At 42.6% G+C, this 22,064-nt stretch overlaps 1 protein-coding gene across 1 annotated transcript; it reads left to right on the forward strand.

The window, feature by feature from the left end:
* Positions 1-19: 19 nt before the first annotated feature.
* Positions 20-19,455, forward strand: LOC117401992 (kinetochore-associated protein DSN1 homolog). The gene is made up of 12 exons (XM_059007086.1): positions 20-194; positions 810-846; positions 1,013-1,070; positions 1,747-2,133; positions 3,688-3,761; positions 4,592-4,664; positions 4,942-5,020; positions 7,048-7,107; positions 8,353-8,424; positions 14,190-14,346; positions 14,830-14,917; positions 17,355-19,455. Exons 1-12 carry the CDS (start codon positions 103-105, stop codon positions 17,423-17,425), a joined length of 1,248 nt encoding a protein of 415 aa, XP_058863069.1. The 5' UTR covers positions 20-102; the 3' UTR covers positions 17,426-19,455.
* The last annotated feature ends 2,609 nt before the right edge of the window (positions 19,456-22,064 follow it).

Consider the following 22,064-nt stretch of genomic DNA (forward strand, 5'->3'; position numbering starts at 1 on the left):
GGGCTCGAGAATGCTTCTTTTAAAAACTACATTTCCCAGTGTCCCATTGGTTTTGTGGTGTTATTGGCGGGTTTAGTTAAAAAAAATACTGTATATATATATATGTATATGGCTGAAACTTCAACTGCAGGGCAAGATTCAAGAGAGCAAAACAAAATGACAGACCAGGACCTCGGCGTGACACTGAAAGACAGGTTTGAGGATTATTTACGTGTAGTTTATTTACATAAACGATGGCAACATGCATAAAAAAACTACGCTAGTGTAGCAGTGCAGCAGTAATGTTAAAAAAAATACAACGAATTACCTTTCATACATGAACCGAATGGCAGTTTTATATTTCACTCCGAATGTTCATCTTGTTTAATTTTATATTGTCGCTGTGTAAACGGTACGGATTCTCCGGTAGCACGAAACATTGCTTTATTTATTTGCTTGTTGCTTTATAAACTGAACTGGTTGCTGTTGGTTACTGGAAGTTCCATCACAGAACTACTGTTATGTAATTACTGTACTGGTATGTCGCTGGAACATGAATGAATAATGTGCTATTAATTAAATAATCGCCTGTACTAAATGTCAGTATAGTAAAACCTTCAGATGGAACTTATTCATGTCGTTATAATGTGGCAGTTCGGAGCAGAGCTAAGATTGTTCTGCTGTCAATTGATCAATACAATAATATTTAAACAAGGGGTCTAAACCAGGGTTTGTGTGAGTTTCTAACCCTGCTCAAACTCCTGGCTCCTAATCATTCCAATAGACTTCACTGAGGGGAGTTCTGAGACCATTTTCTGTTTACTTTACAGCTGTCAAGATTTTCAGGATGAAGTCATACCTCCGAAGGTGAGGTTTGTAAAAATCTGTAAATGTTGTACATATAAAAGACTCTTCTTTTAGACAGCACTAGAAAGCCAGATTCTATAGAAGATGTAAAAAAATGTGTTTTGTCGACCATTGAAATAGTAATGACTGATACTGCATTCGAAATGTGACTTGTTCTTTCTCGTAGGTTTCCACAGAACAGAAGTCTATGGCAGAGTGTGAGCCAGGGGCTATGGAAGGCACTGGTAAGAATATAAGCAATGTTTTGGTCCAAACAGAACGGAGGCTGGGTGCAGAGGCGACCCTGCACACTACAACGAGAGACAACCACTGTGCAAAACAGCCGGCTCGTCTGCATTCATGGTTATACAGCTTTGAACCTCGACTCATCTCCCCAACGGGACAGAATCCGTATCGACAGTACAACTCTGTTTAATGACTGTACCTATAACCAGGGATGCTAGGAATCCACTTAATTCAGAATAATGTAGACTGGGGACTGTTTTATTTTTTTAACTGCAAAAAATAAACATTGTTTTTTAGAGATTTTTTTTATTATTATTATTGTGAAAAACTAGCATCCCGGATTAAAACTCTAATGTCTTCAATAAGGTCTGCTTTTGTGAAGTGTAGGAAACGCTGCTCAGCCATGTTCGCAATATTTAATATTTCATATTTATAAATACTAAAAGAAACTGAAGTTTTATTTAAATGTTCCTATATGTAGCTCTATTGAGTGTTTAATAGTTATGGATAATATTTGGTGTTTGTGTTTCATCCAGCAAGCTGGGGAAAGTTTCCAATAGGGAACATAATCACAAGTGTACCTTCAAATTCTAAGCATGTTATGATTTGTATTTATTTATTTTTACTCTCGCTCACATTAAACGTATAACATGGTTCCATCTCTATAATCCACAGAGCCTGAACCAGAGGAGGAGGAGAAGGAGGAGGAGAAGGGGGGAGAGCAGGCAATGCAGACGAGGCGCGTCTCCAGAAACAAAGGGCCCATCTCCCTGAGCCCTGCCCCAACGAAGCGTCGCTCCTCTGCGAGCCCCAGCCCCGGGGGGATACGCCGCAAGACCCCCCGCACCTCCCCCTCCCCCAAGTGCCTGTCCAGGAAAGCCAGCCCCCGAGGAGCCAGTCCCTGGGGGAAAAGCCCCAACCAGGGGCGGGCTGGCTGGAAGAGTCCCAAGCAGAGGACAGGGCTGAGCCCTCGCAGCAGGAGAAAGTCCTGGAGGAGATCCATCAGCAAGGCAGGGGCCAGGGGGAGGAGGTCACTCCCAGCACTGCCCAAGGACTCTGCAGGTCAGCTGTCTGTCTATCTGTCTATTTGCCTGTCAGTGTGGGTGTCTCCCAGGGATGGCAATAAGACTCCCATTGCATAGTAGTTCCACCCATTCCGTTTTAGCATGTGTTTGATAAGCCCCAGTGTGTATAGGTAACAAGCTCAGGTGTGTCTTATTAAGCTCATAGTGAAAGCAGGATTGCATCAAACTGCTATGCAATGCAGGCTTTATTTCCATCCCTGCATAGCAGTTTGGTCCAGTTTTATTATGAGTTTAATAAGACACACACCTGAGCTTGCTACCTATATAGGGCTACTGATTTTCCGTGGACGGAATCGCGATATTAGGCATTTTGGAAATTGAGTTTTGCAGTGCTGTGTTTTCTCCTAGCAAACCAAGTTTTCTGCATTTTTTGCACTTCATCCAGCCAAGTTGAATTAATTCTTCATGGGACTCGCTCATCTGCTGAAACTCAACATGGCAACTGCACCAACAAAGAAAAAAAAAAATGTTTCAGCAACAGACAGAGCTAAAGCATTTTCTGATTATCTATATGAGGATGGTCGGTGGGATACTATTCTACAGATTTTGCTGTCATTCCATTGATCATGTATGAGTCAATACCATTGAGATCATACTGTCGTAAACACGTAGAGAACAAGAAAGCAAAAGAGACAGCAACAAATGCAAAGCACTGCATTCTTCTGTGCTGAAAAACTGAGACCCAACACTGCGCTCAAGGAAATTGATGGCTTTCCTGTGTAAAGGATGTAGTGACTCCGCTGCACAGCGTTTGTGAGCCAAGCAATGTTTATAAACATTGTGACATGTAATCGTCTTCAGGTGCTTTACTTACTATTGCAGTCTGGTTGAAATCTTGGATTTAATAAAAAAAAAAAATTAAAAATCTTGTCGTAATAGTAAGCTCATATCAAAACCTGGAATGGGTGAAATTGCTGTCTTATTCCTGAGTCTTATTGCCGTCCCTGTTAATGACAAGTTACATGACAAATGGATAAATAGTGTAAATGTACGGCCCACCTCCACTATTGTTTATTTAGCAGATGCCTTTATCCAAGGCGACCTGCAGAGACTAGGGGATGCGTGTGAACTGTGCATCAGCTGTAGAGTCACTTACAACAACGTCTCACCTGAAAGACGGAGCACAAGGAGGTTAAGTGACTTGCTGAGGGTCACGCAGTGAGTCAGTGAGGATTTGAACCAGGGACCTCACAGGGAACACCTTCCTCTTGTGTAGCTGTATAGTGTTGTCTTTGTAAGCACTGTACGACACAAAAGCAAAAAACCAACAGAAAAGGGAGGCCATGTATTAACAGACTTTTGCGGAACCAAAAAAATAAAGCTGTTTGTTGTCAGCCAAACATTTAATTGCACGCAGTTATAAAGAGGCACCAAAATAGCCACCTTTAATAGTGGGCACTGACAAGCTGTATGAGTCTTCTAGAGGGAGGCTTCATGGCATTGATGGTAGAGGGGAGCTTGTGGGCCTCTGGGGAGCTGTGATGACAAACTGGTCAGTAAATAAAGCCTGCTTTTTGTGTCTTCTTTGCAGGGCTCAGTCAGGCTATCAGCATAGAAATGCCCGAGCATAAGAGGCTGGCCAAACTGTTTCAGGAGTCTGTCCAGGTAATGTCCTTGTATAACATGTACAGATTCAACTTCAATGTTTATAATTAGCTTCTACGTTTCGGCTTCCACCTTCTTCAGATAGCATGGTAGAAATAGCTAGGAAGACTGAGGATGTAGTTTAAGTTTGAAAGCTGCACAGTGACTTGCAGATGAATTCAAAAATATATATATTTTATTAATGTGATTGTTAGAATTAAACAAATGTAAAATATTTAGGTTGCTATTTGATGTGTTATTTTATTCTGAATACAGCAAAAATGATGGTACTGTGTTGTGTACTGCGCATCTAATGTGGTACTGTAGCTTTAATTGGAAGACTGACGCGCACTGTGATGTTGCTGCTCACTGTTTGTGTCTTCGGATGATCTCCAGATCGGGTTTGGGTTAAGTGAATGTTCTGCATTGCGATGATGGGGTCATTCGCAAGACAACTCCACCCCGAACACGAAAAGATTTTGGGGTTCTAAAAGTGTTAATTAACCCCGACCGGATCTAGATGGGGGGTGTATTTCGGGTTGGGGGTCCTAACATATATACTGTATAATATATAACTTGGCTAATTACTCTTAAGTTCTTTCTACATTTGATGTATATTTTTATATTTTCTTTTTAGTTTTTTTTTTTTCTGCTCTACAAAGTTAAACAGTTTTCTGTTTAAAAAGATGAAGTGTGCTTAAATAACAGTTCTGTTGAAAACGTTTCCAATGAACTGGAGGTTTTAAATGACTCTTTAATTCCAGTGATGCAATAGGGTTTGGAAATGTTTCCTGTATTTTACTAATTGATCGATTTTTGATTTTTTTTTCTTCCTTTTTTTCTTTTTACAGTTTGCAATACAGAAGCTTGAAACTTCTTTAAAACCCACAGAAGAGGTTGATCTGCAGGAGTTTAAAGCTGACAGTAAGCCTTTGTGTCTGTCTGTTTATTTATTGATTGATTGATTTATTGGCATGTTTGTGTTTCACCTCTTCTGCATGCAGAGCAGCTCAAAGGGGTTAAACAATTCCACCTCTTCAGCATAGAAGGCACTTGATTGAAGTCTATAACATCCTAAATGGACCTGATAAAGTGAATCCAACGCACTACTTTAAATTAGAAGGCATGAACAGGGTTGGGATCAGTCCCTGTTTTTCTATTCCAATTCCCAACTCCTCATTTTTTTTTTTTTTGGTTTTAGTCACAAATGAGGTGAACCTGCTTACTGAGAGCTTGGAGCGCGAAGGAGCCTTTCAGAAATGCACCGACAAACCCCAAGAGTAAGTTGCTATGTGGAGGGACTGTGCGCGCGTAGGGACTGTGTGCGCGTAGGGACTGTGTGCGTGCAGGGACTGTGTGCGCGCAGGGACTGTGTGCGCGGAGGGACTGTGTGCGCGGAGGGACTGTGTGCGCGTAGGCACTGTGTGCGCGTAGGCACTGTGCGCGCGTAGGCACTGTGCGCGGAGGGACTGTGTGCGCGGAGGGACTGTGTGCGCGGAGGGACTGTGTGCGGAGGGACTGTGTGTGCGGAGGCACTGTGTGCGCGGAGGGACTGTGTGTGCGGAGGGACTGTGTGCGGAGGGACTGTGTGCGGAGGGACTGTGTGTGCGCGGAGGGACTGTGTGCGCAGGGACAGTGTGTGCGTAGGGACTGTGTGCGTAGGGACTGTGTGTAGGCATAGTGTGTGCGGAGGGACTGTGTGTGCGGAGGGACTGTGTGTGCGGAGGGACTGTGTGCGCGGAGGGACTGTGTGCGCGGAGGGACTGTGTGTGGAGGGACTGTGTGCGCGCAGGGACTGTGTGTGGAGGGACTGTGTGCGCGGAGGGACTGTGTGCGCGCAGGGACTGTGTGCGCGCAGGGACTGTGTGTGGAGGGACTGTGTGTGCGTAGGGACTGTGTGTAGGCACAGTGTGTGCGTAGGGACTGTGTGCGTAGGGACTGTGTGTAGGCATTGTGTGCGGAGGGACTGTGTGCGCGTAGGGACTGTATGTAGGCACAGTGTGTGCGTAGGGACTGTGTGTGCGTAGGGACTGTGTGTAGGCATAGTGTGTGCGGAGGGACTGTGTGTGCGTAGGGACTGTATGTAGGCACAGTGTGTGCGTAGGGACTGTGTGGAGGGACTGTGTGCGCGGAGGGACTGTGTGTGCGTAGGGACTGTATGTAGGCACAGTGTGTGCGTAGGGACTGTGTGTGCGTAGGGACTGTGTGTAGGCATAGTGTGTGCGGAGGGACTGTGTGCGCGGAGGGACTGTGTGCGTAGGGACTGTATGTAGGCACAGTGTGTGCGTAGGGACTGTGTGTGCGTAGGCACTGTGTGTGCGTAGGGACTGTGTGGAGGGACTGTGTGTGCGTAGGGACTGTATGTAGGCACAGTGTGTGCGTAGGGACTGTGTGTGCGTAGGGACTGTGTGTGCGTAGGCACTGTGTGTGCGTAGGGACTGTGTGGAGGGACTGTGTGCGTAGGGACTGTATGTAGGCACAGTGTGTGCGTAGGGACTGTGTGTGCGTAGGGACTGTATGTAGGCACTGTGTGTGCGTAGGGACTGTGTGGAGGGACTGTGTGCGCAGGGACTGTGTGTGCGTAGGCACTGTGTGTGCGTAGGGACTGTGTGGAGGGACTGTGTGCGCGCAGGGACTGTGTTTGCAGGCACTGTGTCTTCTGAAGCAGTGATACTTTAAATAGGGGTGTACCGATTTACTGCGTATCAGTTCTTTGCGATACTTTCTTCACATGATGCATCGTAACAGAGGTGCGCATCGATTGTATCGTAACACAAGACAAACGCACCGCAGCACAGCACAGCTCCTTACAGTTCACCCCACAGCACAGCACAGCTCCTTACAGTTCACCCCGCAGCACAGCACAGCTCCTTACAGTTCACCCCACAGCACAGCGCAGCTCCTTACAGTTCACCCAGTGGGTTTCGAATGAAGAATGAGTGGGTTTCATAGTTGGTATGATGAATACATACTCTTCCCTAACTAATTTCATTTTTGTCTTTTTAACAAAATGGTCCATCGTTTAAATGATCATGTGATCTTACTAGGCATCGGAAGTAGCCCATCAGCACCATTGCTCGTATCGTGATGCTCATTGCATTGCGACCTGCATGTCATGATATCCTATTGTGATATTCATTTATTGTACACCCCTGATTTTAAAAAGGTTTAAACAAGTATTTTATCAAACAGAGGATGTGGCGTGTCACTGGGATCTTGAATCGATTTTTTTTTTTTCCCAAAAGTGTTTCTTAATTTCTAAGTATGCTGATGAATTGGACCGCTATGTATTTTTTTCCTTTGTCAGTGTTCCTCCAAACCCAGAGATGAAGAAAGCCATGGACGAGGTGAGAGAGTCTGTGGAGAGGTACGTACTGCCTCCTGCCTGTCACCCCTGCTGTGCTGTCATGTCCCCATTGCAACCTGTTCACAGCAGCTACACTTACAATTTAGCTGAGAGTGTAGATCTCACAGTCACAATGTCAGTGAAAAAACAGACGAAACCACGATGTTAATGTTCCTGATCTGTTTTTAGAAAACCTGTTGTGGTTTTAAAGGTTTAGATCTCAGATCTATGCAAGGCACAGTTCATGACTATTATTATCATTGCCCATTTCAAATGGCACATCCAATATTATTACCAGATGTTAAGTTTACATGCTCTCAGAAGCAGGTTCACCTCACTATTTTTCTGAACGGAGAAAGAAAAATCCTGGTAGCAGTACAAAATAGGAAACAAAACTAACTTTTTAAAGGGTTCAAGTGAACTTGAAACACGTAACTTGGTTGTTTTGGTTCTAGTTTTGTCAAATGAACAGGGAGTTTTACCACTTTCAGAAAATAGGAGTGAATTCAAGACCGGTAAACGCTTTGAAAACATGACCCATTGAGTTTAAACGTGGATGGCAGGTTTCACAGACCCTGATTAGCACTGAGCTTGGACTGCTTAGGTGAGGCAGTGTATGATTAGTGCTACTCTTGCCGTAACACATTTTCCAAATTTTAAACATTTCAAATAGGGGCTCCCGAGTGGCGCATCCAGTAAAAAGCACTTGCGTAGAGTTCGAGTCCAGGCTATTCTTTCCAGGAGGCGGCGCTTAATTGGCCGAGCGCCGCCCGGGGGGAGGGAGGGTTAGGTTGGCCAGGTTGTCCTCGGCTCACCGCGCACCAGCGACCCCTGTAGTCTGGCCGGGCGCCTGCGGGCTTGCCTGTAGCTGCCCGAGAGCTGCGTTGTCCTCCGACGCTGTAGCTCTTGGGTGGCTGCATGGTGAGTCCGCAGTGTGAAAAAAAGCGGTCGGCTGACGGCACACGCTTCGGAGGACAGCGTGTGTTTGTCTTCGTCCTCCCGAGTCAGCGCAGGGGTGGTAGCGGTGAGCTGAGCATAATAAAATAATTGGCCATTCCAAATTGGGAGAAAATACTAAAAAATAATTGGCAACAACTACATTTATTAAAAAAAATAAATAAATAAATTCAAATTGTTCTCCTGATCATTGTCAAAGACAAGCTTGTTGAATGCAGAGGTCAGCGGCAGTGTGTTCTACAGCAGGACGTGTGCGCTGCAGTGTGAGGCTGTTTTATTCAAGTCAGTTTTTTCTTTCTTTCCTGGCAGGCTCACTGGGGAGTGCAAAGCCTGGGATGATCTTCTTCACAAACACAAAAGTGGGGCTGAGAATATTCTCCGGTGAGAAACTGTCCCCCTGTCTGTACTCTTGCAGGAGTGGAAATAATGCCTTGTTTGCACTGCCTGTCCCCAGGTATAGCTGAGCTGGCCAGTCTGGGAGAGGGATAGTTAAAGATCCAGTGGCATTGTCAGGTAGAGCTGACCCAGGAAGTAGTGGTGCTGCAGTAAAAAGGTCATATTGAGTTATTATCTTTAATCTTGTATTCATTTTTACATTTTTTTAAATCTCAACACTGAATAGCAGTGCAATCGATCCTTTGCTGCCGCAGAGTTCCAGTGATTTTGTCAAACCCTTTCAGATTTCTAACTGTGCCTGACAGCTCCTCTTCAATGTGGTTTTCTGTCCACATGTTGAGGAGAAGCTGGAATTTTTCTGCGTCCCACGAAGCAATAACTTTGTCGGTTTGTGTTCAGCACAGCTTTCGCTGACAGCCTCCATTGTTCAAAACCGTTTGTGTCAAAACCACAGTTTGGCCCTGTTGGGTATGAGATACAAAGCTGTGCTGTTTGAGGTGTAGCTGAGCGTCAGTGGAAACAGCCTCCAGCTACACCTCTTCCAGACTGGCCAGCTCAGCTGTACCTGGGGGACTGGCAGTGGAAACGAGGCATAAGACTCCTATTGCATAGTGGTTTGGATCCATTCCTGGTTTTACAAGAAGTTTAATAAGACACCTGAGTAGTAGTTGTCATGCTGTCAAAAACCTATAAATACCTCCAATGTTTTGATTCAAACACAGGCTCCCTTGAGAAAGATATGTACAACATATCGAAACGTTGGGCAGCTGACTCTTTGAGCTAATATATATATATATATAAAAAAATATATAAAATTATCAGTTTCTCTGGTTTTACTATTTATAGGTATGTGTTTGGGTAAAATGAACATTTTTGTTTTATTTTATAAACTACTGACAACATTTCTCCCAAATTCCAAATAAAAATATTGTCATTTAGAGCATTTATTTGCAGAAAATGACAGCTGGTCAAAATAACAAAAAAGATGCAGTGTTGTCAGACCTCGAATAATGCAAAGAAAATGAGTTCATATTCATTTTTAAACAACACAATACTAATGTTTTAACTTAGGAAGAGTTCAGAAATCAATATTTGGTGGAATAACCCTGATTTTCAAGCACAGCTTTCATGCGTCTTGGCATGCTCTCCACCAGTCTTTCACACTGATGTTGGGTGACTTTATGCCACTCCTGGCGCAAAAATTCAAGTAGCTCAGCTTTGTTTGATGGCTTGTGACCATCCATCTTCCTCTTGATCACATTCCAGAGGTTTTCAATGGGGTTCAGGTCTGGAGATTGGGCTGGCCATGACAGGGTCTTGATCTGGTGGTCCTCCATCCACACCTTGATTGACCTGGCTGAGTGGCATGGAGCATTGTCCTGCTGGAAAAACCAATCCTCAGAGTTGGGGAACATTGTCAGAGCAGAAGGAAGCAAGTTTTCTTCCAGGACAACCTTGTACTTGGCTTGATTCATGCCAAAGCTGCCCGATTCCAGCCTTGCTGAAGCACCCCCAGATCATCACCGATCCTCCACCACATTTCACAGTGGGTGCGAGACACTGTGGCTTGTAGGCCCCTCCAGGTCTCCGTCTAACCATTAGACGACCAGGTGTTGGGCAAAGCTGAAAATTGGACTCATCTGGGGATGCTTCAGCAAGGCTGGAATCGGGCAGATTTGTCTTTGTGAAGGACGCATGAATCAAGCCAAGTACAAGGTTGTCCTGGAAGAAAACTTGCTTCCTTCTGCTCTGACAATGTTCCCCAACTCTGAGGATTGGTTTTTCCAGCAGGACAATGCTCCATGCCACACAGCCAGGTCAATCAAGGTGTGGATGGAGGACCACCAGATCAAGACCCTGTCATGGCCAGCCCAATCTCCAGACCTGAACCCCATTGAAAACCTCTGGAATGTGATCAAGAGGAAGATGGATGGCCACAAGCCATCAAACAAAGCCGAGCTGCTTGAATCTTTGCGCCAGGAGTGGCATAAAGTCACCCAACATCAATGTGAAAGACTGGTGGAGAGCATGCCAAGACGCATGAAAGCTGTGCTTGAAAATCAGGGTTATTCCACCAAATATTGATTTCTGAACTCTTTCTAAGTTAAAACATTAGTATTGTGTTGTTTAAAAATGAATATGAACTTATTTTCTTTGCATTATTCGAGGTCTGACAACACTGCATCTTTTTTGTTATTTTGACCAGCTGTCATTTTCTGCAAATAAATGCTCTAAATGACAATATTTTTATTTGGAATTTGGGAGAAATGTTGTCAGTAGTTTATAAAATAAAACAAAAATGTTCATTTTACCCAAACACATACCTATAAATAGTAAAACCAGAGAAACTGATAATTTTGCAGTGGTCTCTTAATTTTTTCCAGAGCTGTATATATATAATTGGTCTGCACCCTTTAAATATGACCCAGAAACAGGAACTTGCAGGTTAAGCGCTTTTCTGCGCACTTTTAATAAACACAAAACAAACACAGAAACAAAATAAGTTTGAACAAAAACCCTACACACTGAACTCTTTAGAGTAAACAAACCAGCACCCAAGCCTCGCTATCACGGTTCCTTACTCTGTTTTGCTCTGTTTCACTCTCCGTCTCTGCTCCAAGCACTCGAATACACAACAAACACCACACCTTTTTTTTTTTATATATGTTTTTTTATTTTTCAGAGTGCATTCTATCAATATATTTAGATGATTAGCGCCCTCTGTCTGTAGTTTTTTCCCCATATCGTCTTAATTTCTCATCTATAAAATTCCTGCTGTTCCTGTTATTGTAATATATTCATTATTATCTTTTCTTTTTCTTGCCTCCCTTCCTCTTTCCCTTTTCCCAACAAGCTATTAATGCTTGGATCATATATCTCCATGTTCACCAACTTCCTCTTCCAGTTCTTTCTTTGTTCTTCAGATCTCTCACACGTTATTACATAATGCTCTGGAATTATTATTATTATTTATTAGCAGACGCCCTTATCCAGGGCGACTTACAATTGTTACAAGATATCACATTATTTTTTACATACAATTACCCATTTATACAGTTGGGTTTTTACTGGAGCAATCTAGGTAAGTACCTTGCTTAAGGGTACAGCAGCAGTGTCCCCCACCTGGGATTGAACCCACGACCCTCCGGTCAAGAGTTCAGAGCCCTAACCACTACTCCACACTGCTGCCCTTGTACACTTCTCACTAAACCATTGATCTGTTTATCTAATCTAAATAAATGCTCATTCAGAGTAGCATGCCCAATCCTTATCCGATCCAAAGATCTTTCCTCTTTCCTGTCCAGTTCCTTATTTACCCAGCTATTATTTACCTCTTTCTGAATATTGTAATAAACTCTTTTTGTACATGTGTATCCCATCTCTCCTGCCATTCTTTTACTATTGCTTGTTTTACAAAGACTTCCGTTTCCTGAGATCCCAGAGGAATCACCACATCAGTCGTCTCACTTTTTAACCCATTATTTTGCTGCTAGATCTACCATTTCATTGCCCAGTATACCAGAATGCCCAGGAATCCATAGTAACCTAACTTCAATTCCCTTTATTGTACAATCCTTGTATCATTGAATTATCTCAGAAAGGATCTCTTTCCTATTCACAAAAGCTCCTTTTAAAGCATTAAGCACACTTAATGAGTCTGTAAATATGACTGCTTTCTTAGGATTTAATTCTGCAATTTTAATTATCGCAAATAGAATAGCTACCTTTCTGCTACATGAACTGATAACTGGTCAGACAGCTTGGCTATTTTACAGATATCCAGTTCTGGTATATTGGACGCCATTGCCACTCTTCCTGTTTTTGGATTTTTCTATATCTGTATATAAACACAAAGCCTCTTTACTCTTATCCTTTACAAAAGCTTGACTTTCTTTTCAAGTCACTTTTTTCCCCTCCTTTTTTCACTTGCTCACTCAAATCTATACAGCAAATCGGTTTGTCCACCAACCGTTCTGGTAACGCATTCAAATTAACATTCTTTACTAAATTCAGGTTCTCAGTTCCTGACTCCGTTATCCATTTCTGCATCCAAAAACCCAACGTTCCTCCATTTGTCTCCCAAATCTCCTTTTTCTAGTGATTTATCCATCTATCTTCCATGGAGGAAATGCTATATGAAGAGAATTAACCTCAATCCAGTATTTAATGCTTAATAATTTCCTCCTTCATTCCAGTGGCATCTCATGTACCAAAACCTGCAGCGCATTAATCGTAGCAGATTTCATAGATCCTGCACACACCCTTATAGCTTGAATATTAGGAGGCTGTGTGGTCCAGTGGTAAAAGAAAGGGGCTTGTAACCAGGAGGTCCCCGGTTCAAATCCCACCTCAGCCACTGACTCATTGTGTGACCCTGAGCAAGTCACTTAACCTCCTTGTGATCCGTCTTTCGGGTGAGACGTATTTGTAAGTGACTCTGCAGCTGATGCATAGTTCACACACCCTAGTCTCTGTAAGTCGCCTTGGATAAATGCGTCTGCTAAATAAACAAATAATAATAATTATCCAATGTTTTAATCCCACACCAAACATTCATTGTTTTGTTCCTTTTATATCACTCAATTAAACAATTAAACACAATTCCCATCACCAGACAACCACACACACGAGCACCCATGTGCAGATCCTGTGCTCTGCACACATCCTCCCACTACTTTACCATGATATATATATATATATATATATATACATACACACACACAGAGCGCTGTACAACGTTAAAAATAAAATAGCTCCTGTATACAATACACTCCACTATATATATAAATATAAAAATTAGGGGTGGGTAACGATATGAAAATTGTATACCGATATCGTGCACATATTTCGATATCGATAATATCGAAGTCTTCCAAAACACAGAAATATAATAACGCAATTGCAATGTCAAACATCAGCAGACGTTTACATGTGCAAAGCAGTAACTGACTTTAACTTAGCGGTGCTTTGCTTCACAATATCAGTGGAGAAAAACAAGGTCTGTTATCTTACTGTTCCATCATCAGCCACCTCAAAACTGAAATATTTCTGAACTTCACTGCACACAGGCTTTCTAGCCAGTCTGGAAATAACTGAATCTTCAGCTGCTCTGCGTGTGAATGCTGACTCACGACACCTCTAAAGTATTAAGCACGGTGTCATGATGAATTTTGCATTATTTTGAGTGTTTTGAAGTTTTAAAAGTACATCTAATTTATAATACTGACAGTTCACATTTTAAAAATACATTAATAATGGCAGAAGTAATGAGCCGCTAACGCATGTGCATATCTCAAAATAATGCCAATAGTGCTTTATGCAGCATGCAAATAGCGTTTGGTATCTAAACGCCAATCAATAGAATACAATGGTTAATAATACTTTAGTGTGAGGTGTTTGCCTGCTAGACAGAGAATGAATGGTATGCATAGGGTTTGTTGTATCTTAATATAAAATAAACTTGATTATACTGCATTTGTATGTTTAGCAGTATTAGCAATAAAAAGAATGTCTCTGCGAGCGTACGTGAATTTATTTATTTATTTATTTATTTTAATCCCACGATATTGTGATATGGAAATTCTTAATATGTCTGCAATTTTTCACTGGCACTAGCATCCTCTAAGCACAGATAGCAAGACAGTGCCCCTCTCTCTTTTCCCCCAACCACTCCCCTTTTGTTGTCCCAGTTGCCCAGTCTCGCAGTTTAACACCCCCTGTCTGTCTGTGTGTGTGTGTCTGTGGCTCAGCTCCCTGGAGCAGGCGAAGGTGTCTGGTGTACCCCTGCCCCCGGAGCAGGATCTGGGCTTACTGGACCCGTCTGTGGCTGCCGTGCTGCGCAGCAAACCGGACTATCAACGCATCCTGCGTGGCCAGATACCCGTCGTCAGCAGACTGGATCTGGTGGTGAGTGGAGATAGCTCAGTTTGGGAGTTTATCATCCATAGCTGCTGAATTCAGAAATGCTGAAATTCAGTGGCAAACATTTTGACCAGTACCAGGGATAAGTAGTTGATATAATCCAGGGAGGGGGGGTGCGCAAGCAAGTGCTGTAAAGTGGTTTTAAAAAACAAACAAACAAACAGCCATGGCTTATTCAAATCAACTACTTCAATCAAGTAGACAAGCGGCCAGTGCCTTCGTCGGGGTAACAATTGCTTTATTCAGCTCATGCTGTATGATCATAGTATACGTCTTTTGTACGAATGAATGGATGCGAGTTGTAACCTGCCTGGGGCACTCTTGATAATGAGATGTTTCATCTCAAGGGTTTATCCTGGACTGAAAAATGATTATTAAATTGAGGCTGTGGAGTAATGCGTGTTTGAATTTCTGGATGAAGAAACGCTGAAAGAGAGACGAAATAATGGCTTGTTTTTGGTCACACAGATGGATTCTCACCAGAAGCTGCTTCGCTCGCTGAGATCTTTTCAGGACGAGGCTGAGAGGACCCTAAAAGAAACATCCTCAAGACTCGGTAAGAAACCTGAGAAAAAAGTAAACAGGAATGAAATATGCGAGGCGTGCTCTGCGAAAACTCAATACCCGACAAATCCAGCTTAATATTACCAGCAACAAACATGTTGTATTTCATCTGTGAATGCTTTCAAAGGGCTGGAAGAGTCTCCGGTCAAAAGTGTAGTGTTATAAATGAGTATTTAACAGAGGGGTTTATAAACACATCTGAATGTAGTGTATTCATGTACTGGATATCGCTGGTCTGTGTGCCACTTGTGCATCAGTTTTATATTTATACCTACTTTGTAGGTAAATTTGTAAAATGAATAAAATAAGTATTATTATTATTTATTTCTTAACAGACTCCCTTATCCAGGGCGACTTACAATTCTTACAAGATATCACATTTTTACATACAATTACATTATTTTTTATACATTATTTTTTACATACAATTACCCATTTATACAGTTGGGTGTTTACAGGAGCAATCTAGGTAAAGTACCTTGCTCAACGGTACAGCAGCAGAGTCCCCCACCTGGGATTGAACCCATGACCCTCCTGTCAAGAGTCCAGAGCCCTCACCACTACTCCACACTGCTGCCAGATAGATGACACAATGAATGCATAAATGTCTATAATGTTATCAGAAAAAAAGCTGATTTGAATGCAGCACTGATAAAGAACAGCGTCACATTGCATCCATTCCTCCACCTCAGTTTATCTATGAATGGAATAGAGGTTCGGCTTTGGGGGAGCCACTTGAAAGACTCTGGGGTTCACTTTGATTAATGGCAAGTTTTATTGCACAACAGCAAAACACAATGGAGAAATACAAAACCAAATTCTCCATTATCAACAATCTAAGCTCAAAATATACACAGACTGACTTCTTATAAAGTTCAGGATGTTCCAGACAGTCTGGCTTTCAACTGGTAAAGGGCAGCAGAGCTTTTGGTTTTCAATTCAGAATTATATGCTATACATACATGCATACATACTGTACATACATGCATGCATACATACATACATGCATGAAGCTTATGTGTTATAAATTTGGTATTTATCAGAGATGAGGGGTTATGCCGACCGTGGACGGGAGCTCCTAGGGGGTGGCGCTCAATTGGCCGAGCGTCGCCCGGGGGGAGGGAGGGTTAGGTCAGCCAGGGTGTCCTCGGCTCACCACGAACCAGCGACCCCTGTAGTCTGGCCGGGCACCTGTAAGCTGCCCGAGAGCTGCATTGTCCTCCGACGCTGTAGCTCTGGGTGGCTGCACGGTGAGTCTGCAGTGTGAAAAAAAGCGGTCGGTGACAGCACACGCTTCGGAGGACAGCGTGTGTTCATCTTCGCCCCTTCCGAGTCAAAAATATAACAAAAAACTAATTGGCGACTACTAAATTAAAAAAAAATAATAATAAAAAAAATAAGAGATGAGGGGTTGTAAAAATGTATTTACGTGTTCAGAACACAGTGAACTCCCAACATCTCCAAAGACCTGATGCAGGGATGGAAATAAGCCCCCCATTGCATAGCAGTTTGTTCCATTCCTGGGTTTACTATGAGTTTAATAAGACACACCTGAACTTGTTACCTGTGCACTGTGGCTGATCAAGCTCGTAGTAAAACCTGGAAAGGGTGAAAGTGCTGTGCAGCAGGAGTCTTATTTCCATCGCTGTGATGCGTGATGTTTATTCCAGGGGGTTAGAGCAGGGGTAGTCTGGGTGCACTGGGTTAGAGCAGTGGTTCCCAGTCATGTTCCTGGGGACCCCTCTGTGTCTGCTGGTTTTTATTCCAACTATGATTCCAATAATGTGATATCTTATAACAATTGTAATTCACCCTGGATAAGGGCGTCAGCTAAGAAATAAATAATAATAATAATAATAATAATAATAATAATAATAATAATAATAATAATAATAATAATAATAATAATAATAATTTTATAAGTAACTTGAACTCTGCAACTGTTTAAGAGCTGAAAACAATTATAAAGGTGTAATTCAGCAAATTATCAGTTCAATTAAGGGTCTAGTTAAGTAATTGAGAGCTCAGCTGGAATGAAAACCAGCAGACACAAGGAGGTCCCCAGGACCGAGTTTGAGAAGCCCCGGTTTAATCAACACTACATTTAACATTATTAAAAAAACAAAAACAACTTTATACTCCCTGTACAGGGATGTCAATAAGACTCCTATTGCATAGCAGTTTCACCCATTCCAGGTTTTACTACCAGCTTGATTAGCCACATTGTATAGCTATGAAGCTCAGGAGTGTCTTATTAAACTCATAATGAAGCAGGAATGGATCAAACTGCTTTGCAACGGGAGTCTTATATCTGTCCATGCTGTATTAATGAAGGCTGCAAATACCCACCCCTGTTAAATACTGATGTATAACACATAACATTCAATGTTAACATATTCAGAAACTTTTTTTTTTTTTTGCTATTGCAGCTGCCAGTGCTTTCGAAGGCCTGGAGGGATCTCCGGTCAAGAAGCTTCTCCATCTCCCCAAGAGCTGCTAGACTTTCAGTGGCCAGGGTCCTAAAAGAGGGCTGCGCAGACCCCTTCCACTGCGTTTCCACTGGCCAGGGTCCTGAAAGAGGGCTGCGCAGACCCCTTCCACTGCGTTTCCACTGGCCAGGGTCCTGAAAGAGGGCTGCGCAGACCCCTTCCACTGCGTTTCCACTGGCCAGGGTCATGAAAGAGGGCTGCGCAGACCCCTTCCACTGGCCAGGGCTTAGAAGTGTTCTTATTGAGCACACAATAGAAGCCTGTCCTATAAAAACACGATGGAGAGGGCCCAGTTATCAAAGGACTGCAAAGTGAATTACTTTGTGTCAAAATGTGGGGGGATTTCATCTTGGATTATATTTCTATTTTTAAAAGTAACAGATAAAAGCTTACGATAACTGTGCATGTATTTAATGGTAAAGCAAACAAAACTACCGCTAATCTTTACCCCAGTTGTTTATTTTTTTTCCTTACTTTTCAAAAGCATTTAGACTAAAGGAAACTTCAATGGCAGACGTTTCCACTAGCTTTTTTCTTAAGATAGTTACTCTAAAATGCAAGTCAAGGGTCAGTTGCTGCTTTAGAAATGCTAAAAGAAACCTAATAAATGTCAAAGAAGTCTTTCTCATCTTAGTTTATAACATTTATTTTACTGCAGATTGTATCGCTTGCATTTTGGCATAGTTAGTGGCTGGTGATGGTTTGGAAATCGCAGTGCTCTTTTAAACACTGTTTGTAGAACGAGGTCTCGGACAGTGGAAATTCACACGCTGTACATACAGCCCACTCATGCTTTGACGCAAGAGTCTGGTAGAAATGTGACCTGGGTAAAGATGCAGTTCCGCTGCGGAACCACTGGACGGCGCCCTTGTTCTGTGGATATGATTCTGAACTCTTGCTGAAACATGTTCTGCTCCAGTGGTGTGTTTGTGATCCTGGTATTTCTGGAGTGTAGCAATCAGGACGCTGCTCAGTATGAAGCCTGCGAGTCATTTCGCTAAAAGCCCAGGGATTTCTTTTTTGCTAAGTTTTGCCAAGTCCCTGTCTACACTGTAGGGGGTGTGAATAGTTAATTTTAGAGTTTAAACGTTATCCAAATATTTTTGAATTTTTGTCTAAGCATTGTCAGCTGGGATGTATTTTTTCAATGTAAAAAAATGTTTATTTCACAGCACACCACGGTCTAAAAATAAATATTTAAATACTTTCCTGAAAAACAGCTAAATTGCTGAATATTTGATTTATTATGGCCACCTTTTTAAAGACATTCTATTTTCACCATCAGTGAATTATCAAACTAAAAACAAAAGCATATTGACACTGTTCTTTCAGAAATGGGAATTTTCACTGGGGAACTCCATATTACATGGTAAAGGGTACATTTAACGGAACTCTGATAACCGTGAAAAACAATGCAGCCTCAACTATGAGTGATGTGCATGTGAAATACAGCAGGAACGATGCAGAGTGTGGTTATTTAGTTACCAGTAAATGCCAGCATTTCTTTATAGTCGGTTCCATGTATACCTTGGTGTTGTACACTTGTACACATTAATATTGTAGTCCTGTATTTAAAACTCTCCTCCAGCTTCTTGTTGGAGGTTATCTTGAGTGGTTACCAGCATTCCCAATAAGTTAAGTGTTTTAAATGTGTTTAATCTTTTCAGGGATGGAAATCAGACTCCCGTTGCATAGCAGTTTGATCCATTTCTTATTTTACTGTAAGTTTAATAATAAGACACACCTGAGCGTGTTACCTATACACTGTGGCTAATCAAGTTTGTAGTAAAACCTGGAATGGGTGAAACTGCTGTGCATTAGGAGTCTTATTTCCATCCCTGTGTTTAGTTTTAGAATTTTTGTTCCTGAAGGTGACTAAGAAATGTTCCATTTTTGTTTTTGTCTTGGTTCACTGCAAGAAGTTAAATGTGGCTTGTGTCTTGGAATGTAACAATGGCATGTATGTATTTGTATGCCTAAGCTATTTAATGTTGTAAGCTTTTTTAACTTGTACTTTCCTAATAAAATAATGTTTTGCTCATTTGAGATTCACATGTCTTAAGTGTCTAAGTGAGAGAACAGTGCCTTGTGACAGAATCACTGGGATTCTTTAAGACCCGACTTGACCAAGTTTTGAGATCAATCAGCTGCTAGGAACCGGATGAGCAGTGTTGGGCTGAACAGCCTCCTCTCGTTCATAAACTTTCTTATATTCTTATCGAACATCTACGGACAAGATGACTTAAAAATTCATGTTATGAGGCTCCCGAGTCCAGTAAAGGCGCTCTGCGTGGAGTGCAGGATGCGCCCTGTAGTCTGGATGTCGCTGGTTCGAGTCCAGGCTATTCCACTGCCGACCATGGACCGGACCGGACCTCCCGGGGGGGCTTAGGGCGGCCAGGGTGTCCTCGGCCCACCACGCACCAGCGACCCCTGTAGTCTGGCCGGAGCTGCGTTGTCCTCCGATGCTGTAGCTCTGGGCTGGCTGCATGGCAGGCCTGCAGAGTGAAAAGAAGCAGTCGGCTGACGGCACACGCTTCGGAGGACAGCATGTGTTCATCTTCGCCCTCCCTAAATACAACTGGGCATTTCAAATTGAATTAAAAAAAAAAAAAAAAGAAATCATGTTATAAAAATCTTAATACCACATTTTGTTATATTTTATACTGTTAATAGAATTATCTCAACTGCAGACAAATAAAACCATGCGCTGTGTGTCTAACAATATTGAAAATACAAGGGGAATTTACAGGGACAGAAATAACTCCTATTGCAGAGCGGTTTCACCCATTCCAGGTTTTACTACGACCTTTATTAGGCACAGTGTATAGGTAACAAGCTCAGATGTGTCTTATTAAACTCACAGTAAAACCAGGAGTGGATCAAACTGCTATGCAGTGGGAGTCTTATTTCCATCACTAATTTTTATCACTGTAAAGATGCTTGACTATCAAAGGGCTTTATTAAAAAAAAAAAATCCAAATTAATTCAAATGACAATGCTAGCCCCGCTTCTCCAGTTGCACAGTAAATGCAGAATTCAGCTGTGTTTGTGATCAGCCATCAAATGATACATGACAGCAGAAAACAGAACATGAATTATGTGCTTAAAGAGGCGTGGGCTCAGCCTCTCCCTCGTTCTCTGTGTCTCGGCCGCGAGAGACAGTTTAGTTTTCTATGCACTGCTAGCGGCCTGGGCCACAGCTGATGGAAAGAGATGAAGATGCAAATGGCTGTCAGTGCGCGCACAGGGAGCGAGAGGGAGGGGAGCGTGTCACTGTAATCTCTCCTGAGTTCAACACGGGGTTCCTGTTCCTATCCCGGAGAGGATGTCAACTTGTCTTTTTTATTTTTTACATACAAGGAAACCCGCCTGTCGGTGAACTAAAGCGCTCGCCAGTTTTAGCCCCTCGCCATCCAGAAATACAATTGAATGCAGTAATGTGATGTGGTTTGAACGTTTCAAATGTTTTATCACTGACTTTCTGAGTGCAAGATCTCCACCTGCTACTGATGCATTCAGATGCATTGTAATACATTTTGGTGCATTCTGATACATTATGGTGCATTCTAATACATTCTGATGCATTCTGATGGTGCTGTGACTCAACCAGAATTTTACTTCAATGTTATTTATGCAAACTGTTCAGATTACTTTTCTAGTTTCTAATTGTTCTTTTTACAAAAGGTTAGAGCCTGTCCGTCTCATTAGAGAGCTAATCGAGCAGTGGTTTGATGCAGCTGGTGGCCTTCATACCGAATACAAGGGGTGGCCTTACTGTTGAAGGTGGCTTTGTGCTGACGTCAGTGGAGCTGTAAAAAGGTGCAGTTTGCCATTGCTGATCCACGGAGTCTGGGAGCAGTCTAACCAGCCTTTCCTCTGTGGCACCTGCCCCCCACACACACACACACTATCACACCTGTCTCCAAGCAGACCTCTCCCCAGGTCTGGTAGGCTGCTTGCAATTGTGCTGCCTCCACCACAGCTAGAGCTGCATGGGTGTCCTATCATCACACAAGCAAAGTCATTTGCTAATGTCTAATTCTGAGCAAAATTCTATCGATCCTAATTAAGAAAATCAAGCGATGTATATGGAAACTGGAGTTACTCAGGAATACAAAGTAAAGAAGCTGTGTAAAGCTCCTATTGCACGGCAGTGTGGCAGGATTGGGGTTGGTTTGCAAGGCTGGGGTTGTGTTTTGCAGCCGCGCCCTCGGCGATGTCTTGCAGTATTATTCGAAGGACCGTGTGCTGCAGCCCAGGTGGCGGGCTCCTTGTCATCAGTACCTTGCAGTAAAATTGCACAGACAGGTTTCCTTGTCAGCGCTTTCTGCCAGCAGATTGCTTGGGATGACAGGCTCGCTTGTTAGCAGAGTGTCTAGCTGTCTGGAATCAAATCCTGGCTGCTCGGTTTCTTGTTTTTTTTTTTTTTTTTTAACTGATTTTTTTTTTAAAGGTTTAGAGTCTCTGTATGTGTCTGATACACACTTGCGGTGTCTTCAGCCTTGACGCAGAATGAGGGTGGGGGACACATTTATTTATTGCCCTTTTTACCCCACTCGGACCCCTAACTTACTAAATATCCGGCTATCCCTGAATAGTTAATCGGCATTAATGTTATGTGTTTTCAGGAATGCAGAATGACTAGGG

The sequence above is a fragment of the Acipenser ruthenus genome, chromosome 34, assembly GCF_902713425.1.
Source record: "Acipenser ruthenus chromosome 34, fAciRut3.2 maternal haplotype, whole genome shotgun sequence".
Lineage (NCBI taxonomy): Eukaryota > Metazoa > Chordata > Actinopteri > Acipenseriformes > Acipenseridae > Acipenser > Acipenser ruthenus.

Bases quoted from the DNA above. Each gene is read 5' to 3' on its own strand.
- LOC117401992 (XM_059007086.1), top strand. From the start codon at position 103: ATGTATATGGCTGAAACTTCAACTGCAGGGCAAGATTCAAGAGAGCAA. The intron at 195-809 runs GTTTGAGGATTA...TTTACTTTACAG, and splicing joins GGCGTGACACTGAAAGACAG to CTGTCAAGATTTTCAGGATG. The intron at 1,071-1,746 runs GTAAGAATATAA...TATAATCCACAG, and splicing joins AGGGGCTATGGAAGGCACTG to AGCCTGAACCAGAGGAGGAG.